At 39.0% G+C, this 20,538-nt stretch overlaps 1 protein-coding gene across 46 annotated transcripts in view; it reads right to left on the reverse strand.

Moving 5' to 3' along the window:
• actr1b (actin related protein 1B) overlaps positions 1–20,538 on the reverse strand; it is a 26,264-nt gene continuing 5,726 nt past the window's right edge. For 2 of the 46 annotated variants that reach the window (XM_074618336.1, XM_074618296.1), the window contains 9 exons: positions 19,387–19,512; positions 19,164–19,288; positions 5,117–5,333; positions 4,948–5,040; positions 4,680–4,854; positions 4,176–4,237; positions 3,829–3,869; positions 944–1,798; positions 1–325 (listed from right to left, as the gene is read on the reverse strand). In XM_074618336.1, the coding sequence (XP_074474437.1) occupies positions 1,696–1,798; positions 3,829–3,869; positions 4,176–4,237; positions 4,680–4,854; positions 4,948–5,040; positions 5,117–5,333; positions 19,164–19,288; positions 19,387–19,512 (942 nt within the window). In that variant the 3' untranslated portion in view covers positions 1–325; positions 944–1,695. The other 44 variants (XM_074618337.1, XM_074618295.1, XM_074618335.1 and 41 more) reach the window with 42 other exon arrangements.

Consider the following 20,538-nt stretch of genomic DNA (forward strand, 5'->3'; position numbering starts at 1 on the left):
CATTTTTCTACATGTAGTTTTAATCCGTCAGCGGAGACAAAAAGCTGACTGAACATTTTAACATGTTTATGTAGAAACATTTTATTGGTAATAATCAATCAATCAATCACTGATCAACTGGTAATAATCCATCGATCGATCAGTGGATGAGAACTGATGGATAATCTCCACTACATGCAGCGCTGCTAGAGGACTTCAGACCTTTAATCTGGACCAGTTGGTCTAGACCTTTAATCTGGACCAGTTGGTCTAGACCTTTAATCTGGACCAGCTGGCCTAGACCTTTAATCTGGACCAGCTGGCCTAGACCTTTAATCTGGACCAGCTGGCCTAGACCTTTAATCTGGACCAGTTGATCTAGACCTTTAATCTGGACCAGTTGGTCTAGACCTTTAATCTGGACCAGTTGATCTAGACCTTTAATCTGGACCAGTTGATCCAGACCTTTAATCTGGACCAGTTGATCTAGACCTTTAATCTGGACCAGTTGGTCTAGACCTTTAATCTGGACCAGCTGGCCTAGACCTTTAATCTGGACCAGTTGATCTAGACCTTTAATCTGGACCAGCTGGCCTAGACCTTTAATCTGGACCAGCTGGCCTAGACCTTTAATCTGGACCAGCTGGCCTAGACCTTTAATCTGGACCAGTTGATCTAGACCTTTAATCTGGACCAGTTGGTCTAGACCTTTAATCTGGACCAGTTGATCTAGACCTTTAATCTGGACCAGTTGATCCAGACCTTTAATCTGGACCAGTTGATCTAGACCTTTAATCTGGACCAGTTGGTCTAGACCTTTAATCTGGACCAGCTGGCCTAGACCTTTAATCTAGACCAGTTGATCTAGACCTTTAATCTGGACCAGCTGGCCTAGACCTTTAATCTAGACCAGTTGATCTAGACCTTTAATCTGGACCAGTTGATCTTGACCTTTAATCTAGACCAGTTGATCTAGACCTTTAATCTGGACCAGATGATCTAGACCTTTAATCTGGACCAGATGATCTAGACCTTTAATCTAGACCAGTTGATCTAGACCTTTAATCTGGACCAGTTGATCTAGACCTTTAATCTAGACCAGTTGATCTAGACCTTTAATCTGGACCAGTTGATCCAGACCTTTAATCTAGACCAGTTGATCCAGACCTTTAATCTGATCCAGACCTTTAATCTGGACCAGTTGATCCAGACCTTTAATCTGGACCAGTTGATCCAGACCTTTAATCTGGACCAGTTGATCTAGACCTTTAATCTAGACCAGCTGGTCCAGGAACTCGGTCGACTCAACGGACATAAGATCAAACTGTGATCTTCGGTCTGGAATGAAACTTCAACAGTAGCAAAAAAACAGAAAGAAAACATTCAGTTTATGGACATTTATCATGAGACCAGGACCAGGACCAGGACCAGGACCTCAGAGTGGACTGGTGATAGTAGAGTCCACAGTGCTGAGCCTCTCAGATACCTGACGAACCAGCACACAGGACTGGGTACTGGTTCAGGTCTGGGTACTGGTCCTGAACCAGCACACAGGACTAGGTACTGGTTCAGGACTGGGTACTGGTTCTGTGGGTGGGGGTGAAGCAGTATAGGGGGGTCAGGGTAGATAGGGGATGATGCGGAGGGACCCGGAGGTGACAGTATGATGGGGGGGGGTTTGAGGGCAGTTCTGGGGGGGTCTCAGACGGTCTCCGTCTAGAAGGTCTTCCTGTGGATGGCTCGTGCTCTGTCTTCTTCATATTCTCGCTTCGACACCCACATCTTCTTAAAGGTGTCCAACGACGCCAAGATGGAGCCGCTGGCGGGAGGAGAGAACGCCACGTCATCCAACCAGTTCATCCAACCACGTCATCCAACCAGTTCTTCCAACCACGTCATCCAATCAGTTCATCCAACCACGTCATCCAACCAGTTCATCCAACCACGTCATCCAACCAGTTCATCCAATCAGTTCATCCAACCACGTCATCCAACCAGTTCATCCAACCACGTCATCCAACCACGTCATCCAATCAGTTCATCCAACCACGTCATCCAATCAGTTCATCCAATCACGTCATCAATCAGTTCATCCAACCACGTCATCCAACCACGTCATTCAATCACGTCATCCAACCAGTTCATCCAACCACGTCATCCAACCACGTCATCCAATCAGTTCATCCAACCACGTCATCCAATCAGTTCATCCAATCACGTCATCAATCAGTTCATCCAATCACGTCATCAATCAGTTCATCCAACCACGTCATCCAACCACGTCATTCAATCACGTCATCCAACCAGTTCATCCAGCCACGTCATCCAACCACGTCATTCAATCACGTCATCCAATCAGTTCATCCAACCACGTCATCCAATCACTTCATCCAACCACGTCATCCAATCAGTTCATCCAACCACGTCATCCAATCAGTTCATCCAACCACGTCATCCAATCACGTCATCCAACCACGTCATCCAATCAGGTCATCCAACCACGTCAACCAACCACGTCATCCAATCAATTCATCCAATCAGTTCATCCAATCAGTTCATCCAGCCACGTCATCCAACCACGTCATTCAATCACGTCATCCAATCAGTTCATCCAACCACGTCATCCAATCACGTCATCCAACCACGTCATCCAATCAGGTCATCCAACCACGTCAACCAACCACGTCATCCAACCACGTCAACCAACCACGTCATCCAATCAATTCATCCAATCAGTTCATCCAATCAGGTCATCCAACCACGTCATCCAATCAGTTCATCCAATCAGGTCATCCAATCACGTCATCCAATCAGTTCATCCAACCACGTCAACCAACCACGTCATCCAATCAGTTCATCCAACCACGTCATCCGACCACGTCAACCGACCACGTCATCCGACCACGTCATCCGACCACGTCATACAATCAGTTCATACAATCAATTCATCCGACCACGTCAACCAACCACGTCATCCAATCAGGTCATCCAATCAGTTCATCCAACCACGTCATCCAATCAGGTCATCCAACCACGTCATCCAATCAGTTCATCCAACCACGTCAACAACCAGGTCATCCAATCACGTCATCCAATCAGTTCATCCGACCACGTCATCCAATCAGGTCATCCAATCAGTTCATCCAACCAGTTCATCCAACCACGTCATCCAATCAGTTCATCCAACCACGTCATCCAATCAGTTCATCCAATCAGGTCATCCAACCACGTCAACCAACCACGTCATCCAATCAGTTCATCCAATCAGGTCATCCAATCACGTCATCCAATCAGTTCATCCAATCACGTCATCCAACCACGTCAACCAACCACGTCATCCAATCAGTTCATCCAACCACGTCATCCGACCACGTCATCCGACCACGTCATCCGACCACGTCATCCGACCACGTCATCCGACCACGTCATCCGACCACGTCATCCAATCAGTTCATCCAATCAGGTCATCCAATCACGTCATCCAATCACGTCATCCAATCAGTTCATCCAACCACGTCATCCAACCACGTCATCCGACCACGTCATCCGACCACGTCATCCAATCAGTTCATACAATCAATTCATCCGACCACGTCAACCAACCACGTCATCCAATCAGGTCATCCAATCAGTTCATCCAACCACGTCATCCAACCAGGTCATCCAACCACGTCATCCAATCAGTTCATCCGACCACGTCATCCAATCAGGTCATCCAATCAGTTCATCCAACCACGTCATCCAATCAGTTCATCTAATCAGTTCATCCAACCACGTCATCCAATCAGGTCACGGATCTACACCAACTACGTCATCACACACAGTCAGAACTCTGAGAACTGGACTCACCCGATCCAGGTGGAGTAGAGCCTCTCTTGGGGAGCAGAGATCTAGACAAGAGAGAAGAACCAGGTTAACAGACTGGTCCAGTAGAACCAGGACCTGGTCCAGTAGAACCAGGTTAACAGACTGGTCCAGCAGAACCAGGACCTGGTCCAGTAGAACCAGGTTAACAGACTGGTCCAGTAGAACCAGGAGACATGTTTCACTATGAGAAGGCATTTAGCTCCATTCAAAAGCTGAGAACAGAGACGCAGGCCGACCCGGTGGACCTCAGAGTCAGAACCTGGACCTCAGAGTCAGAACCTTGACCCCAGAGTCAGAACCTGGACCTCAGAGTCAGAACCTGGACCCACCTTGATCTTCACGTCTTTGGGCGCCAGCTTCTTGACTTCAGTTAGTAGTCGCTCCCCAAAGCCTGAAAGAGAAGAGACGGGTTCAGTACAGCTGTGATCCAGCTGTGATCCAGCTGTGGCCCAGCTGTGATCCAGCTGTGGCCCAGCTGTGGCCCAGCTGTGATCCAGCTGTGGCCCAGCTGTGATCCAGCTGTGATCCAGCTGTGATCCAGCTGTGGCCCAGCTGTGGCCCAGCTGTGATCCAGCTGTGGCCCAGCTGTGATCCAGCTGTGATCCAGCTGTGGCCCAGCTGTGGCCCAGCTGTGATCCAGCTGTGGCCCAGCTGTGATCCAGCTGTGGCCCAGCTGTGATCCAGCTGTGATCCAGCTGTGATCCAGCTGTGATCCAGCTGTGGCCCAGCTGTGGCCCAGCTGTGATCCAGCTGTGGCCCAGCTGTGACCCAGCTGTGACCCAGCTGTGATCCAGCTGTTTCGACCCGTCATCATCATCATCATCATGGCGGACCTTTGATGAGGGTGGAGCCTCCACAGAGGACGATGGTGGAGAAGAGCGTGCGTCGCAGGTCCATGTCAGACTTCTGGATGGCGTAGGCCAGGACCTCGTGGATCCCCGAGCTCTCGTCTCCGATCAGGTCGGGTCTGAAGAGCAGCTCTGGAGCACGGAACCGGGCCGGCCCGATCTGGAGGTTGGAGGTCAGAGGTCAGAGGTCAGAGGTCAGGGTTAGGGACTGTTTGAGGGGAGGTTTCTATGGAGACGTCTCCCGTCCACTCACGTTTAAAGTGCTTCCATCAGGCAGGACGTACTGGGCCTTCTCGGTCTCTAGAGTCTCGTCCTTTTGGGGGTTGAGGGACAGATAACAGGCTCGCTGCAGACAGGAAACAGCTGATTAGACCAGAACCAATAGGAGGGACTCGTAGCGGACCCGTCGGCGAGCGGCTCACCTCTTTGACGGTGCGAACCACCTCGAACTCTGCCGACGTGTTGAAGTTGTAGCCTTCCTTGCGCAGCAGCAGGCGGAGATACCGCGACACGTCTCTTCCTGCGATGTCCACGCGCATGATGGAGTGTGGGATGGCGAAGCCCTCGTAGATGGGCACGACGTGGGTCACGCCGTCGCCCGAATCCAACACAACACCGGTGGTGCGACCTGTGGCGTACCTGCATGGAGCACACAGACCCGAATCATTGACACGCTGGTCACGTCCCGGTAACCAACTAACTACTAAACTACTACACTGCTACACTACTACACTACTACACTACTACACTACTAAACTGCTACACTGCTACACTGCTACACTACTACACTACTACACTACTAAACTACTACACTACTAAACTACTAAACTACTACACTACTAAACTACTACACTACTAAACTACTACACTACTAAACTACTACACTACTACACTACTACACTACTAAACTGCTACACTGCTACACTACTAAACTACTAAACTACTACACTACTACACTACTAAACTACTAAACTACTACACTACTAAACTACTAAACTACTAAACTACTACACTACTACACTACTAAACTACTACACTACTACACTACTACACTACTAAACTACTAAACTACTACACTACTAAACTACTAAACTACTACACTACTAAACTACTACACTGCTACACTACTACACTACTAAACTGCTACACTGCTACACTACTAAACTACTAAACTACTACACTACTACACTACTAAACTACTAAACTACTACACTACTACACTACTAAACTACTACACTACTACACTACTACACTACTAAACTACTACACTACTACACTACTACACTACTAAACTACTAAACTACTAAACTACTACACTACTAAACTACTACACTACTAAACTACTACACTACTACACTACTACACTGCTACACTGCTACACTACTACACTACTACACTACTACACTACTACACTACTAAACTACTACACTGCTACACTGCTACACTACTACACTACTACACTACTAAACTACTACACTACTAAACTACTAAACTACTACACTACTAAACTACTACACTACTAAACTACTACACTACTAAACTACTACACTACTACACTACTAAACTGCTACACTGCTACACTACTAAACTACTAAACTACTACACTACTACACTACTAAACTACTAAACTACTACACTACTACACTACTAAACTACTAAACTACTAAACTACTACACTACTACACTACTAAACTACTACACTACTACACTACTACACTACTAAACTACTACACTACTAAACTACTAAACTACTACACTACTACACTACTACACTACTACACTACTAAACTACTACACTGCTACACTACTAAACTACTAAACTACTACACTACTACACTACTAAACTACTAAACTACTACACTACTACACTACTAAACTACTACACTACTACACTACTACACTACTAAACTACTACACTACTACACTACTACACTACTAAACTACTAAACTACTAAACTACTAAACTACTACACTACTAAACTACTACACTACTACACTACTAAACTACTACACTACTAAACTACTACACTACTACACTACTACACTACTACACTACTAAACTACTACACTACTACACTACTAAACTACTACACTACTACACTACTAAACTACTACACTACTAAACTACTACACTACTACACTACTAAACTACTAAACTACTACACTACTAAACTACTACACTACTACACTACTAAACTACTACACTACTAAACTACTACACTACTACACTACTACACTACTAAACTACTACACTACTACACTACTACACTACTACACTACTACACTACTAAACTACTACACTACTACACTACTAAACTAAACTACTACACTACTAAACTACTACACTATTAAACTACTAAACTACTACACTACTAAACTACTACACTACTACACTACTAAACTACTACACTACTAAACTACTACACTACTAAACTACTACACTACTACACTACTAAACTACTAAACTACTACACTACTAAACTACTACACTACTACACTACTAAACTACTAAACTACTACACTACTACACTACTAAACTACTACACTACTAAACTGCTAAACTGCTAAACTACTAAACTACTACACTGCTACACTACTACACTGCTACACTGCTAAACTGCTAAACTACTACACTGCTACACTACTACACTACTAAACTGCTAAACTACTAAACTACTAAACTACTACACTACTAAACTACTACACTACTACACTACTAAACTACTAAACTACTACACTACTAAACTGCTAAACTGCTACACTGCTAAACTACTAAACTGCTACACTACTAAACTACTAAACTACTACACTACTACACTACTAAACTGCTACACTGCTAAACTACTACACTGCTAAACTGCTAAACTGCTAAACTGCTACACTGCTAAACTGCTAAACTGCTAAACTGCTAAACTGCTACACTACTAAACTACTAAACTACTACACTACTAAACTGCTACACTGCTAAACTACTACACTGCTAAACTGCTAAACTGCTAAACTGCTACACTGCTAAACTGCTAAACTGCTAAACTGCTAAACTGCTAAACTACTACACTACTAAACTACTAAACTACTACACTACTAAACTACTACACTACTAAACTACTAAACTGCTACACTACTACACTACTAAACTACTACACTACTACACTACTAAACTACTACACTACTACACTACTACACTGCTAAACTACTAAACTACTACACTGCTAAACTACTAAACTACTACACTGCTAAACTACTAAACTACTACACTACTAAACTACTAAACTACTACACTACTAAACTACTACACTGCTACACTGCTAAACTACTACACTGCTAAACTGCTAAACTGCTACACTGCTAAACTACTAAACTACTAAATTACTAAACTACTACACTACTAAACTACTAAACTACTACACTACTAAACTACTAAACTACTACACTGCTACACTGCTAAACTGCTAAACTACTAAACTACTACACTACTAAACTACTACACTGCTACACTACTAAACTACTACACTACTAAACTACTACACTACTACACTACTAAACTACTAAACTGCTACACTACTACACTACTAAACTACTAAACTGCTACACTGCTAAACTACTACACTACTACACTACTAAACTACTAAACTACTACACTGCTAAACTACTAAACTACTACACTACTAAACTGCTAAACTACTAAACTGCTACACTGCTACACTGCTACACTACTACACTACTAAACTACTACACTACTAAACTACTACACTACTACACTACTAAACTACTAAACTGCTACACTACTACACTACTAAACTACTACACTACTACACTACTAAACTACTAAACTACTACACTGCTAAACTACTAAACTACTACACTACTAAACTACTAAACTACTACACTACTAAACTACTAAACTGCTACACTGCTACACTACTACACTACTAAACTACTAAATTACTAAACTACTACACTACTAAACTACTAAACTACTACACTACTAAACTACTAAACTACTACACTGCTAAACTACTACACTGCTAAACTGCTACACTGCTAAACTACTAAACTACTAAATTACTAAACTACTACACTACTAAACTACTAAACTACTACACTACTAAACTACTACACTGCTACACTGCTACACTACTAAACTACTACACTACTACACTACTACACTACTAAACTACTACACTGCTAAACTACTACACTGCTACACTGCTAAACTACTAAACTACTACACTACTACACTACTAAACTGCTAAACTGCTAAACTGCTACACTGCTACACTACTACACTACTACACTGCTAAACTGCTACACTGCTACACTACTACACTACTACACTGCTAAACTGCTAAACTGCTAAACTGCTACACTGCTAAACTGCTAAACTACTGAACTGCTAAACTACTAAACTACTACACTACTAAACTACTACACTACTAAACTACTACACTACTACACTACTACACTACTAAACTACTAAACTGCTACACTGCTAAACTACTACACTACTAAACTACTAAACTGCTACACTGCTACACTGCTAAACTGCTAAACTACTACACTACTACACTACTAAACTACTAAACTACTACACTGCTAAACTACTAAACTACTAAACTGCTACACTGCTAAACTACTACACTACTAAACTACTACACTACTACAATACTACACTACTACACTACTAAACTACTACACTACTACACTACTAAACTACTAAACTGCTACACTACTACACTACTAAACTACTACACTACTACACTACTACACTACTAAACTACTAAACTACTAAACTGCTACACTGCTAAACTACTAAACTACTACACTACTAAACTACTAAACTACTACACTACTAAACTACTAAACTGCTACACTGCTACACTGCTAAACTACTACACTGCTAAACTGCTACACTGCTAAACTACTAAACTACTAAATTACTAAACTACTACACTACTAAACTACTACACTACTAAACTACTAAACTGCTACACTGCTAAACTGCTAAACTACTACACTACTAAACTACTACACTACTACACTACTACACTACTACACTACTAAACTACTACACTACTACACTACTAAACTACTACACTACTACACTACTACACTACTACACTACTAAACTACTACACTACTACACTACTAAACTACTAAACTACTAAACTGCTAAACTACTACACTGCTAAACTACTACACTGCTAAACTACTAAACTACTACACTAATACACTACTACACTACTAAACTACTAAACTACTACACTACTACACTACTACACTACTAAACTACTAAACTACTACACTACTGAACTGCTAAACTACTAAACTACTACACTACTAAACTACTACACTACTACACTACTACACTACTAAACTACTAAACTACTACACTACTACACTACTACACTACTACACTACTAAACTACTAAACTACTACACTACTGAACTGCTAAACTACTAAACTACTACACTACTAAACTACTACACTACTACACTACTAAACTACTAAACTACTACACTACTGAACTGCTAAACTACTAAACTACTACACTGCTAAACTACTACACTACTAAACTACTAAACTACTACACTACTACACTGCTACACTGCTACACTGCTAAACTACTACACTACTACACTACTAAACTACTAAACTACTACACTACTACACTACTAAACTACTAAACTGCTACACTGCTACACTGCTAAACTACTACACTACTAAACTACTAAACTACTACACTACTACACTGCTACACTGCTAAACTGCTAAACTACTAAACTACTAAACTACTACACTGCTAAACTACTACACTACTAAACTACTAAACTACTACACTACTACACTACTAAACTACTAAACTACTACACTACTACACTACTACACTACTACACTACTAAACTACTACACTACTACACTACTAAACTACTAAACTGCTACACTGCTACACTGCTAAACTACTACACTACTAAACTACTAAACTACTACACTGCTACACTGCTACACTGCTAAACTACTACACTACTACACTACTAAACTACTAAACTACTACACTGCTAAACTACTAAACTACTACACTACTAAACTGCTAAACTACTAAACTGCTACACTGCTACACTGCTACACTACTACACTACTAAACTACTACACTACTACACTACTAAACTACTAAACTGCTACACTACTACACTACTAAACTACTACACTACTACACTACTACACTACTAAACTACTAAACTACTACACTGCTAAACTACTAAACTACTACACTACTAAACTACTACACTACTAAACTACTAAACTACTACACTGCTACACTGCTAAACTACTACACTGCTAAACTGCTACACTGCTAAACTACTAAACTACTAAATTACTAAACTACTACACTACTAAACTACTAAACTACTACACTACTAAACTACTAAACTGCTACACTGCTAAACTGCTACACTACTAAACTACTACACTGCTACACTACTAAACTGCTACACTGCTACACTGCTACACTACTAAACTACTACACTACTACACTACTACACTACTAAACTACTACACTGCTAAACTACTACACTGCTACACTGCTAAACTACTAAACTACTACACTACTACACTACTAAACTGCTAAACTACTAAACTGCTAAACTGCTACACTGCTACACTACTACACTACTAAACTACTACACTACTAAACTACTACACTACTACACTGCTAAACTGCTAAACTGCTAAACTGCTACACTGCTAAACTGCTAAACTACTGAACTGCTAAACTACTAAACTACTACACTACTAAACTACTACACTACTAAACTACTACACTACTACACTACTACACTACTAAACTACTAAACTGCTACACTGCTACACTGCTACACTGCTAAACTACTACACTACTAAACTACTAAACTACTACACTACTACACTACTACACTACTAAACTACTACACTACTAAACTACTACACTACTAAACTACTAAACTACTACACTACTACACTACTAAACTACTACACTACTAAACTACTAAACTACTACACTACTAAACTACTACACTACTAAACTACTACACTACTAAACTACTAAACTACTACACTGCTACACTGCTACACTGCTAAACTACTACACTACTAAACTACTAAACTACTACACTACTACACTACTAAACTACTACACTACTACACTACTAAACTACTACACTACTACACTACTAAACTACTAAACTACTACACTGCTACACTGCTACACTGCTAAACTACTACACTACTAAACTACTAAACTACTACACTACTACACTACTAAACTACTACACTACTAAACTACTACACTACTACACTACTACACTACTAAACTACTACACTACTACACTACTACACTACTACACTACTAAACTACTACACTACTACACTACTACACTACTACACTACTAAACTACTAAACTGCTAAACTACTACACTGCTAAACTACTACACTGCTAAACTACTAAACTACTACACTAATACACTACTACACTACTAAACTACTAAACTACTACACTACTACACTACTACACTACTAAACTACTACACTGCTACACTGCTACACTGCTAAACTACTACACTACTAAACTACTAAACTGCTACACTGCTACACTGCTAAACTGCTAAACTACTAAACTACTACACTACTACACTACTACACTACTAAACTACTACACTACTAAACTACTACACTACTAAACTACTACACTACTACACTACTACACTACTAAACTACTAAACTACTACACTACTAAACTACTACACTACTAAACTGCTAAACTACTAAACTGCTAAACTACTACACTGCTAAACTACTACACTGATAAACTACTAAACTACTACACTACTACACTGCTACACTGCTACACTGCTAAACTACTACACTACTACACTACTAAACTACTACACTACTACACTACTAAACTACTACACTACTACACTACTACACTACTACACTACTAAACTACTACACTACTACACTACTAAACTACTACACTACTACACTACTACACTACTACACTACTAAACTACTACACTACTACACTACTAAACTACTAAACTACTAAACTGCTAAACTACTACACTGCTAAACTACTACACTGCTAAACTACTAAACTACTACACTAATACACTACTACACTACTAAACTACTAAACTACTACACTACTACACTACTACACTACTAAACTACTAAACTACTACACTACTGAACTGCTAAACTACTAAACTACTACACTACTAAACTACTACACTACTACACTACTACACTACTAAACTACTAAACTACTACACTACTACACTACTACACTACTACACTACTAAACTACTAAACTACTACACTACTGAACTGCTAAACTACTAAACTACTACACTACTAAACTACTACACTACTACACTACTAAACTACTAAACTACTACACTACTGAACTGCTAAACTACTAAACTACTACACTGCTAAACTACTACACTACTAAACTACTAAACTACTACACTACTACACTGCTACACTGCTACACTGCTAAACTACTACACTACTACACTACTAAACTACTAAACTACTACACTACTACACTACTAAACTACTAAACTGCTACACTGCTACACTGCTAAACTACTACACTACTAAACTACTAAACTACTACACTACTACACTGCTACACTGCTAAACTGCTAAACTACTAAACTACTAAACTACTACACTGCTAAACTACTACACTACTAAACTACTAAACTACTACACTACTACACTACTACACTACTAAACTACTAAACTACTACACTACTACACTACTACACTACTAAACTACTACACTACTACACTACTAAACTACTAAACTGCTACACTGCTACACTGCTAAACTACTACACTACTAAACTACTAAACTACTACACTGCTACACTGCTACACTGCTAAACTACTACACTACTACACTACTAAACTACTAAACTACTACACTGCTAAACTACTAAACTACTACACTACTAAACTGCTAAACTACTAAACTGCTACACTGCTACACTGCTACACTACTACACTACTAAACTACTACACTACTACACTACTAAACTACTAAACTGCTACACTACTACACTACTAAACTACTACACTACTACACTACTACACTACTAAACTACTAAACTACTACACTGCTAAACTACTAAACTACTACACTACTAAACTACTACACTACTAAACTACTAAACTACTACACTGCTACACTGCTAAACTACTACACTGCTAAACTGCTACACTGCTAAACTACTAAACTACTAAATTACTAAACTACTACACTACTAAACTACTAAACTACTACACTACTAAACTACTAAACTGCTACACTGCTAAACTGCTACACTACTAAACTACTACACTGCTACACTACTAAACTGCTACACTGCTACACTGCTACACTACTAAACTACTACACTACTACACTACTACACTACTAAACTACTACACTGCTAAACTACTACACTGCTACACTGCTAAACTACTAAACTACTACACTACTACACTACTAAACTGCTAAACTGCTAAACTGCTAAACTGCTACACTGCTACACTACTACACTACTAAACTACTACACTACTAAACTACTACACTGCTACACTGCTAAACTGCTAAACTGCTAAACTGCTACACTGCTAAACTGCTAAACTACTGAACTGCTAAACTACTAAACTACTACACTACTAAACTACTACACTACTAAACTACTACACTACTACACTACTACACTACTAAACTACTAAACTGCTACACTGCTACACTGCTACACTGCTAAACTACTACACTACTAAACTACTAAACTACTACACTACTACACTACTACACTACTAAACTACTACACTACTAAACTACTACACTACTAAACTACTAAACTACTACACTACTACACTACTAAACTACTACACTACTAAACTACTAAACTACTACACTACTAAACTACTACACTACTAAACTACTACACTACTAAACTACTAAACTACTACACTGCTACACTGCTACACTGCTAAACTACTACACTACTAAACTACTAAACTACTACACTACTACACTACTAAACTACTACACTACTACACTACTAAACTACTACACTACTACACTACTAAACTACTAAACTACTACACTGCTACACTGCTACACTGCTAAACTACTACACTACTAAACTACTAAACTACTACACTACTACACTACTAAACTACTACACTACTAAACTACTACACTACTACACTACTACACTACTAAACTACTACACTACTACACTACTACACTACTACACTACTACACTACTACACTACTACACTACTAAACTACTAAACTGCTAAACTACTACACTGCTAAACTACTACACTGCTAAACTACTAAACTACTACACTAATACACTACTACACTACTAAACTACTAAACTACTACACTACTACACTACTACACTACTAAACTACTAAACTACTACACTACTGAACTGCTAAACTACTACACTACTAAACTACTACACTACTACACTACTACACTACTAAACTACTAAACTACTACACTACTACACTACTACACTACTACACTACTAAACTACTACACTACTACACTACTAAACTACTAAACTACTACACTACTGAACTGCTAAACTACTAAACTACTACACTACTAAACTACTACACTACTACACTACTAAACTACTAAACTACTACACTACTGAACTGCTAAACTACTAAACTACTACACTGCTAAACTACTACACTACTAAACTACTAAACTACTACACTACTACACTGCTACACTGCTACACTGCTAAACTACTACACTACTACACTACTAAACTACTAAACTACTACACTACTACACTACTACACTACTAAACTACTAAACTGCTACACTGCTACACTGCTACACTACTACACTACTAAACTACTAAACTACTACACTACTACACTGCTACACTGCTAAACTGCTAAACTACTAAACTACTAAACTACTACACTGCTAAACTACTACACTACTAAACTACTAAACTACTACACTACTACACTGCTACACTGCTAAACTGCTAAACTACTACACTACTAAACTGCTACACTGCTACACTGCTAAACTACTACACTACTAAACTACTAAACTACTACACTACTACACTGCTACACTGCTAAACTGCTAAACTACTAAACTACTAAACTACTACACTGCTAAACTACTACACTACTAAACTACTAAACTACTACACTACTACACTGCTACACTGCTAAACTGCTAAACTACTAAACTACTAAACTACTACACTACTACACTGCTACACTGCTACACTGCTAAACTACTACACTACTACACTACTACACTACTAAACTACTAAACTGCTACACTGCTACACTGCTAAACTACTACACTACTAAACTACTAAACTACTACACTACTACACTGCTACACTGCTAAACTACTAAACTACTAAACTACTAAACTGCTACACTGCTACACTACTAAACTACTAAACTACTAAACTACTACACTGCTAAACTACTACACTGCTAAACTACTAAACTACTAAACTACTACACTACTAAACTACTACACTGCTAAACTACTAAACTACTAAACTACTAAACTACTACACTACTACACTACTAAACTACTACACTGCTACACTACTAAACTACTAAACTACTAAACTACTACACTGCTACACTACTAAACTACTACACTACTACACTACTACACTACTACACTACTACACTACTAAACTGCTAAACTACTACACTGCTAAACTACTACACTGCTAAACTACTAAACTACTACACTACTAAACTACTAAACTACTACACTACTAAACTACTACACTACTAAACTACTACACTACTAAACTACTAAACTGCTACACTGCTACACTACTAAACTACTAAACTACTAAACTACTACACTACTAAACTACTACACTGCTAAACTACTAAACTACTAAACTACTAAACTACTACACTACTAAACTACTACACTACTACACTACTAAACTACTAAACTGCTACACTGCTACACTACTAAACTACTAAACTACTAAACTACTACACTGCTAAACTACTACACTGCTAAACTACTAAACTACTACACTACTAAACTACTACACTACTAAACTACTAAACTACTACACTGCTAAACTACTACACTGCTAAACTACTACACTGCTAAACTACTAAACTACTAAACTACTACACTACTAAACTACTACACTGCTAAACTACTACACTGCTAAACTACTAAACTACTACACTACTACACTACTAAACTACTACACTACTAAACTACTACACTACTACACTACTACACTACTAAACTACTACACTACTACACTACTACACTACTAAACTACTACACTACTACACTACTACACTACTACACTACTACACTACTAAACTACTAAACTGCTAAACTACTACACTGCTAAACTACTACACTGCTAAACTACTAAACTACTACACTAATACACTACTACACTACTAAACTACTAAACTACTACACTACTACACTACTACACTACTAAACTACTAAACTACTACACTACTGAACTGCTAAACTACTACACTACTAAACTACTACACTACTACACTACTACACTACTAAACTACTAAACTACTACACTACTACACTACTACACTACTACACTACTAAACTACTACACTACTACACTACTAAACTACTAAACTACTACACTACTGAACTGCTAAACTACTAAACTACTACACTACTAAACTACTACACTACTACACTACTAAACTACTAAACTACTACACTACTGAACTGCTAAACTACTAAACTACTACACTGCTAAACTACTACACTACTAAACTACTAAACTACTACACTACTACACTGCTACACTGCTACACTGCTAAACTACTACACTACTACACTACTAAACTACTAAACTACTACACTACTACACTACTACACTACTAAACTACTAAACTGCTACACTGCTACACTGCTACACTACTACACTACTAAACTACTAAACTACTACACTACTACACTGCTACACTGCTAAACTGCTAAACTACTAAACTACTAAACTACTACACTGCTAAACTACTACACTACTAAACTACTAAACTACTACACTACTACACTGCTACACTGCTAAACTGCTAAACTACTACACTACTAAACTGCTACACTGCTACACTGCTAAACTACTACACTACTAAACTACTAAACTACTACACTACTACACTGCTACACTGCTAAACTGCTAAACTACTAAACTACTAAACTACTACACTGCTAAACTACTACACTACTAAACTACTAAACTACTACACTACTACACTGCTACACTGCTAAACTGCTAAACTACTAAACTACTAAACTACTACACTACTACACTGCTACACTGCTACACTGCTAAACTACTACACTACTACACTACTACACTACTAAACTACTAAACTGCTACACTGCTACACTGCTAAACTACTACACTACTAAACTACTAAACTACTACACTACTACACTGCTACACTGCTAAACTACTAAACTACTAAACTACTAAACTGCTACACTGCTACACTACTAAACTACTAAACTACTAAACTACTACACTGCTAAACTACTACACTGCTAAACTACTAAACTACTAAACTACTACACTACTAAACTACTACACTGCTAAACTACTAAACTACTAAACTACTAAACTACTACACTACTACACTACTAAACTACTACACTGCTACACTACTAAACTACTAAACTACTAAACTACTAAACTACTACACTGCTACACTACTAAACTACTACACTACTACACTACTACACTACTACACTACTACACTACTAAACTGCTAAACTACTACACTGCTAAACTACTACACTGCTAAACTACTAAACTACTACACTACTAAACTACTAAACTACTACACTACTAAACTACTACACTACTAAACTACTACACTACTAAACTACTAAACTGCTACACTGCTACACTACTAAACTACTAAACTACTAAACTACTACACTACTAAACTACTACACTGCTAAACTACTAAACTACTAAACTACTAAACTACTACACTACTAAACTACTACACTACTACACTACTAAACTACTAAACTGCTACACTGCTACACTACTAAACTACTAAACTACTAAACTACTACACTGCTAAACTACTACACTGCTAAACTACTAAACTACTAAACTACTACACTACTAAACTACTACACTGCTAAACTACTAAACTACTAAACTACTAAACTACTAAACTACTACACTACTACACTACTACACTACTAAACTACTACACTGCTACACTACTAAACTACTAAACTACTACACTACTACACTACTACACTGCTAAAGTACTAAACCCTGACAGAACCAGTAACCCTAACCATCTGTCTGAAGTACTAAACCCTGACAGAAGCGAGGAGCTCCAGGAGTAACAGAGACATTAGTTGTCCACTCACAAGCTGAGGACGGCCTGCATGGAGATGAAGAGAGCAGGAACGTTGAAGGTCTCAAAGAAAACCTCGGCAGCCTTCTCCCGGTTCTTACTGGGGTTGAGAGGAGCTTCAGTCAGCAGCACCGGATGCTACAAGAGACGGACAGAGAGACGAGTCAAACAGGGGACTCTATTATTATTATTATTATTATTAATATTAGCATGCAGCAGCAGGAAGAGGAGCTCACCTCCTCGGAGAAGGTCTGCAGCTGCTCCTTGGAGTAGACGTACTGCCAGATCCTCTCCATGTCGTTCCAGTCCTTCACGATGCCGTGCTCCATCGGGTAGCGGACCGACAACAAGCCCCGGTGCTCCTAAAGGACCAGAGAGACCACAGAGACCACAGAGACCAGTGAGACCAGAGAGACCAGAGAGACCAGAGAGACCACAAGAACATCAACAGGCTGGTCTCTTCCCTCCTAATGCTCTCGTTAGAAAACACACTTTCTACACTAAATACATGAGTGTATAAATATACTGGAAAAACAAAGTTATTAACTTGTTTGGTGGATTATTTCTCTGTTGTTTCAATGCTAATGGTGATGCTAATGCTAATGGTCATTGTATTCTACATGGTTGAAAGCCTGTTTATTGACCTTTACAATGATGTCACACTTGTAAGGATCATGTATCAGGTTCTGTCTGCCAAAGTTGGATGGCAGGTCAAAGTATGGAGACGACGTGGAGAACGCTATGCTGATTGTTGAACTGATGGAGTAACAGCTTTTGGTGGAGGCTGTGTCATGGTGTGGGGGGGGGGCATCTCCCTCACTGGCAAAACAAGGCTTGTCATCATTGAAGGCCATCTCAATGCAGGGAGATATCGGGATGAGATTCTGCAGCCAGTGGTGATCCCATATCTCCACAATCTGGGACCTAACTTCATCCTCCAAGAAACAACGCCCCCCCCCACAGAGCCAGGGTTATCACAGACTACCTCCACAATGTGGAGATAACACTAGGAATAATAACACAAACAGACCATGGATCACAAAGGGACTGCAAAATGCCTGTAAAAAAAAGAATACTCTATATAGACAATTCATAAAATGTAAAACTAAAGAGGCAGAACATAAATATAAGAAATACAAAAATAAATTAACTAATATTATGAGGATATGCAAAAAGGAATATTATACCAAATTACTAGAAAATAACAAAAACAATATAAAAGGCATATGGAATATATTAAACAGTATTATTAGAAACCGTTCGACTAGCTCAAGTTACCCTGAATATTTTATTGATAATGATAGGTCTTTAAATGATATGAATGATGTGGTTAATGGGTTTAATGATTTTTTGTAAATGTGGGACCAAAGTTGGCAGGAAAAATCAAT

Source organism: Sebastes fasciatus, chromosome 19, assembly GCF_043250625.1.
Source record: "Sebastes fasciatus isolate fSebFas1 chromosome 19, fSebFas1.pri, whole genome shotgun sequence".
Lineage (NCBI taxonomy): Eukaryota > Metazoa > Chordata > Actinopteri > Perciformes > Sebastidae > Sebastes > Sebastes fasciatus.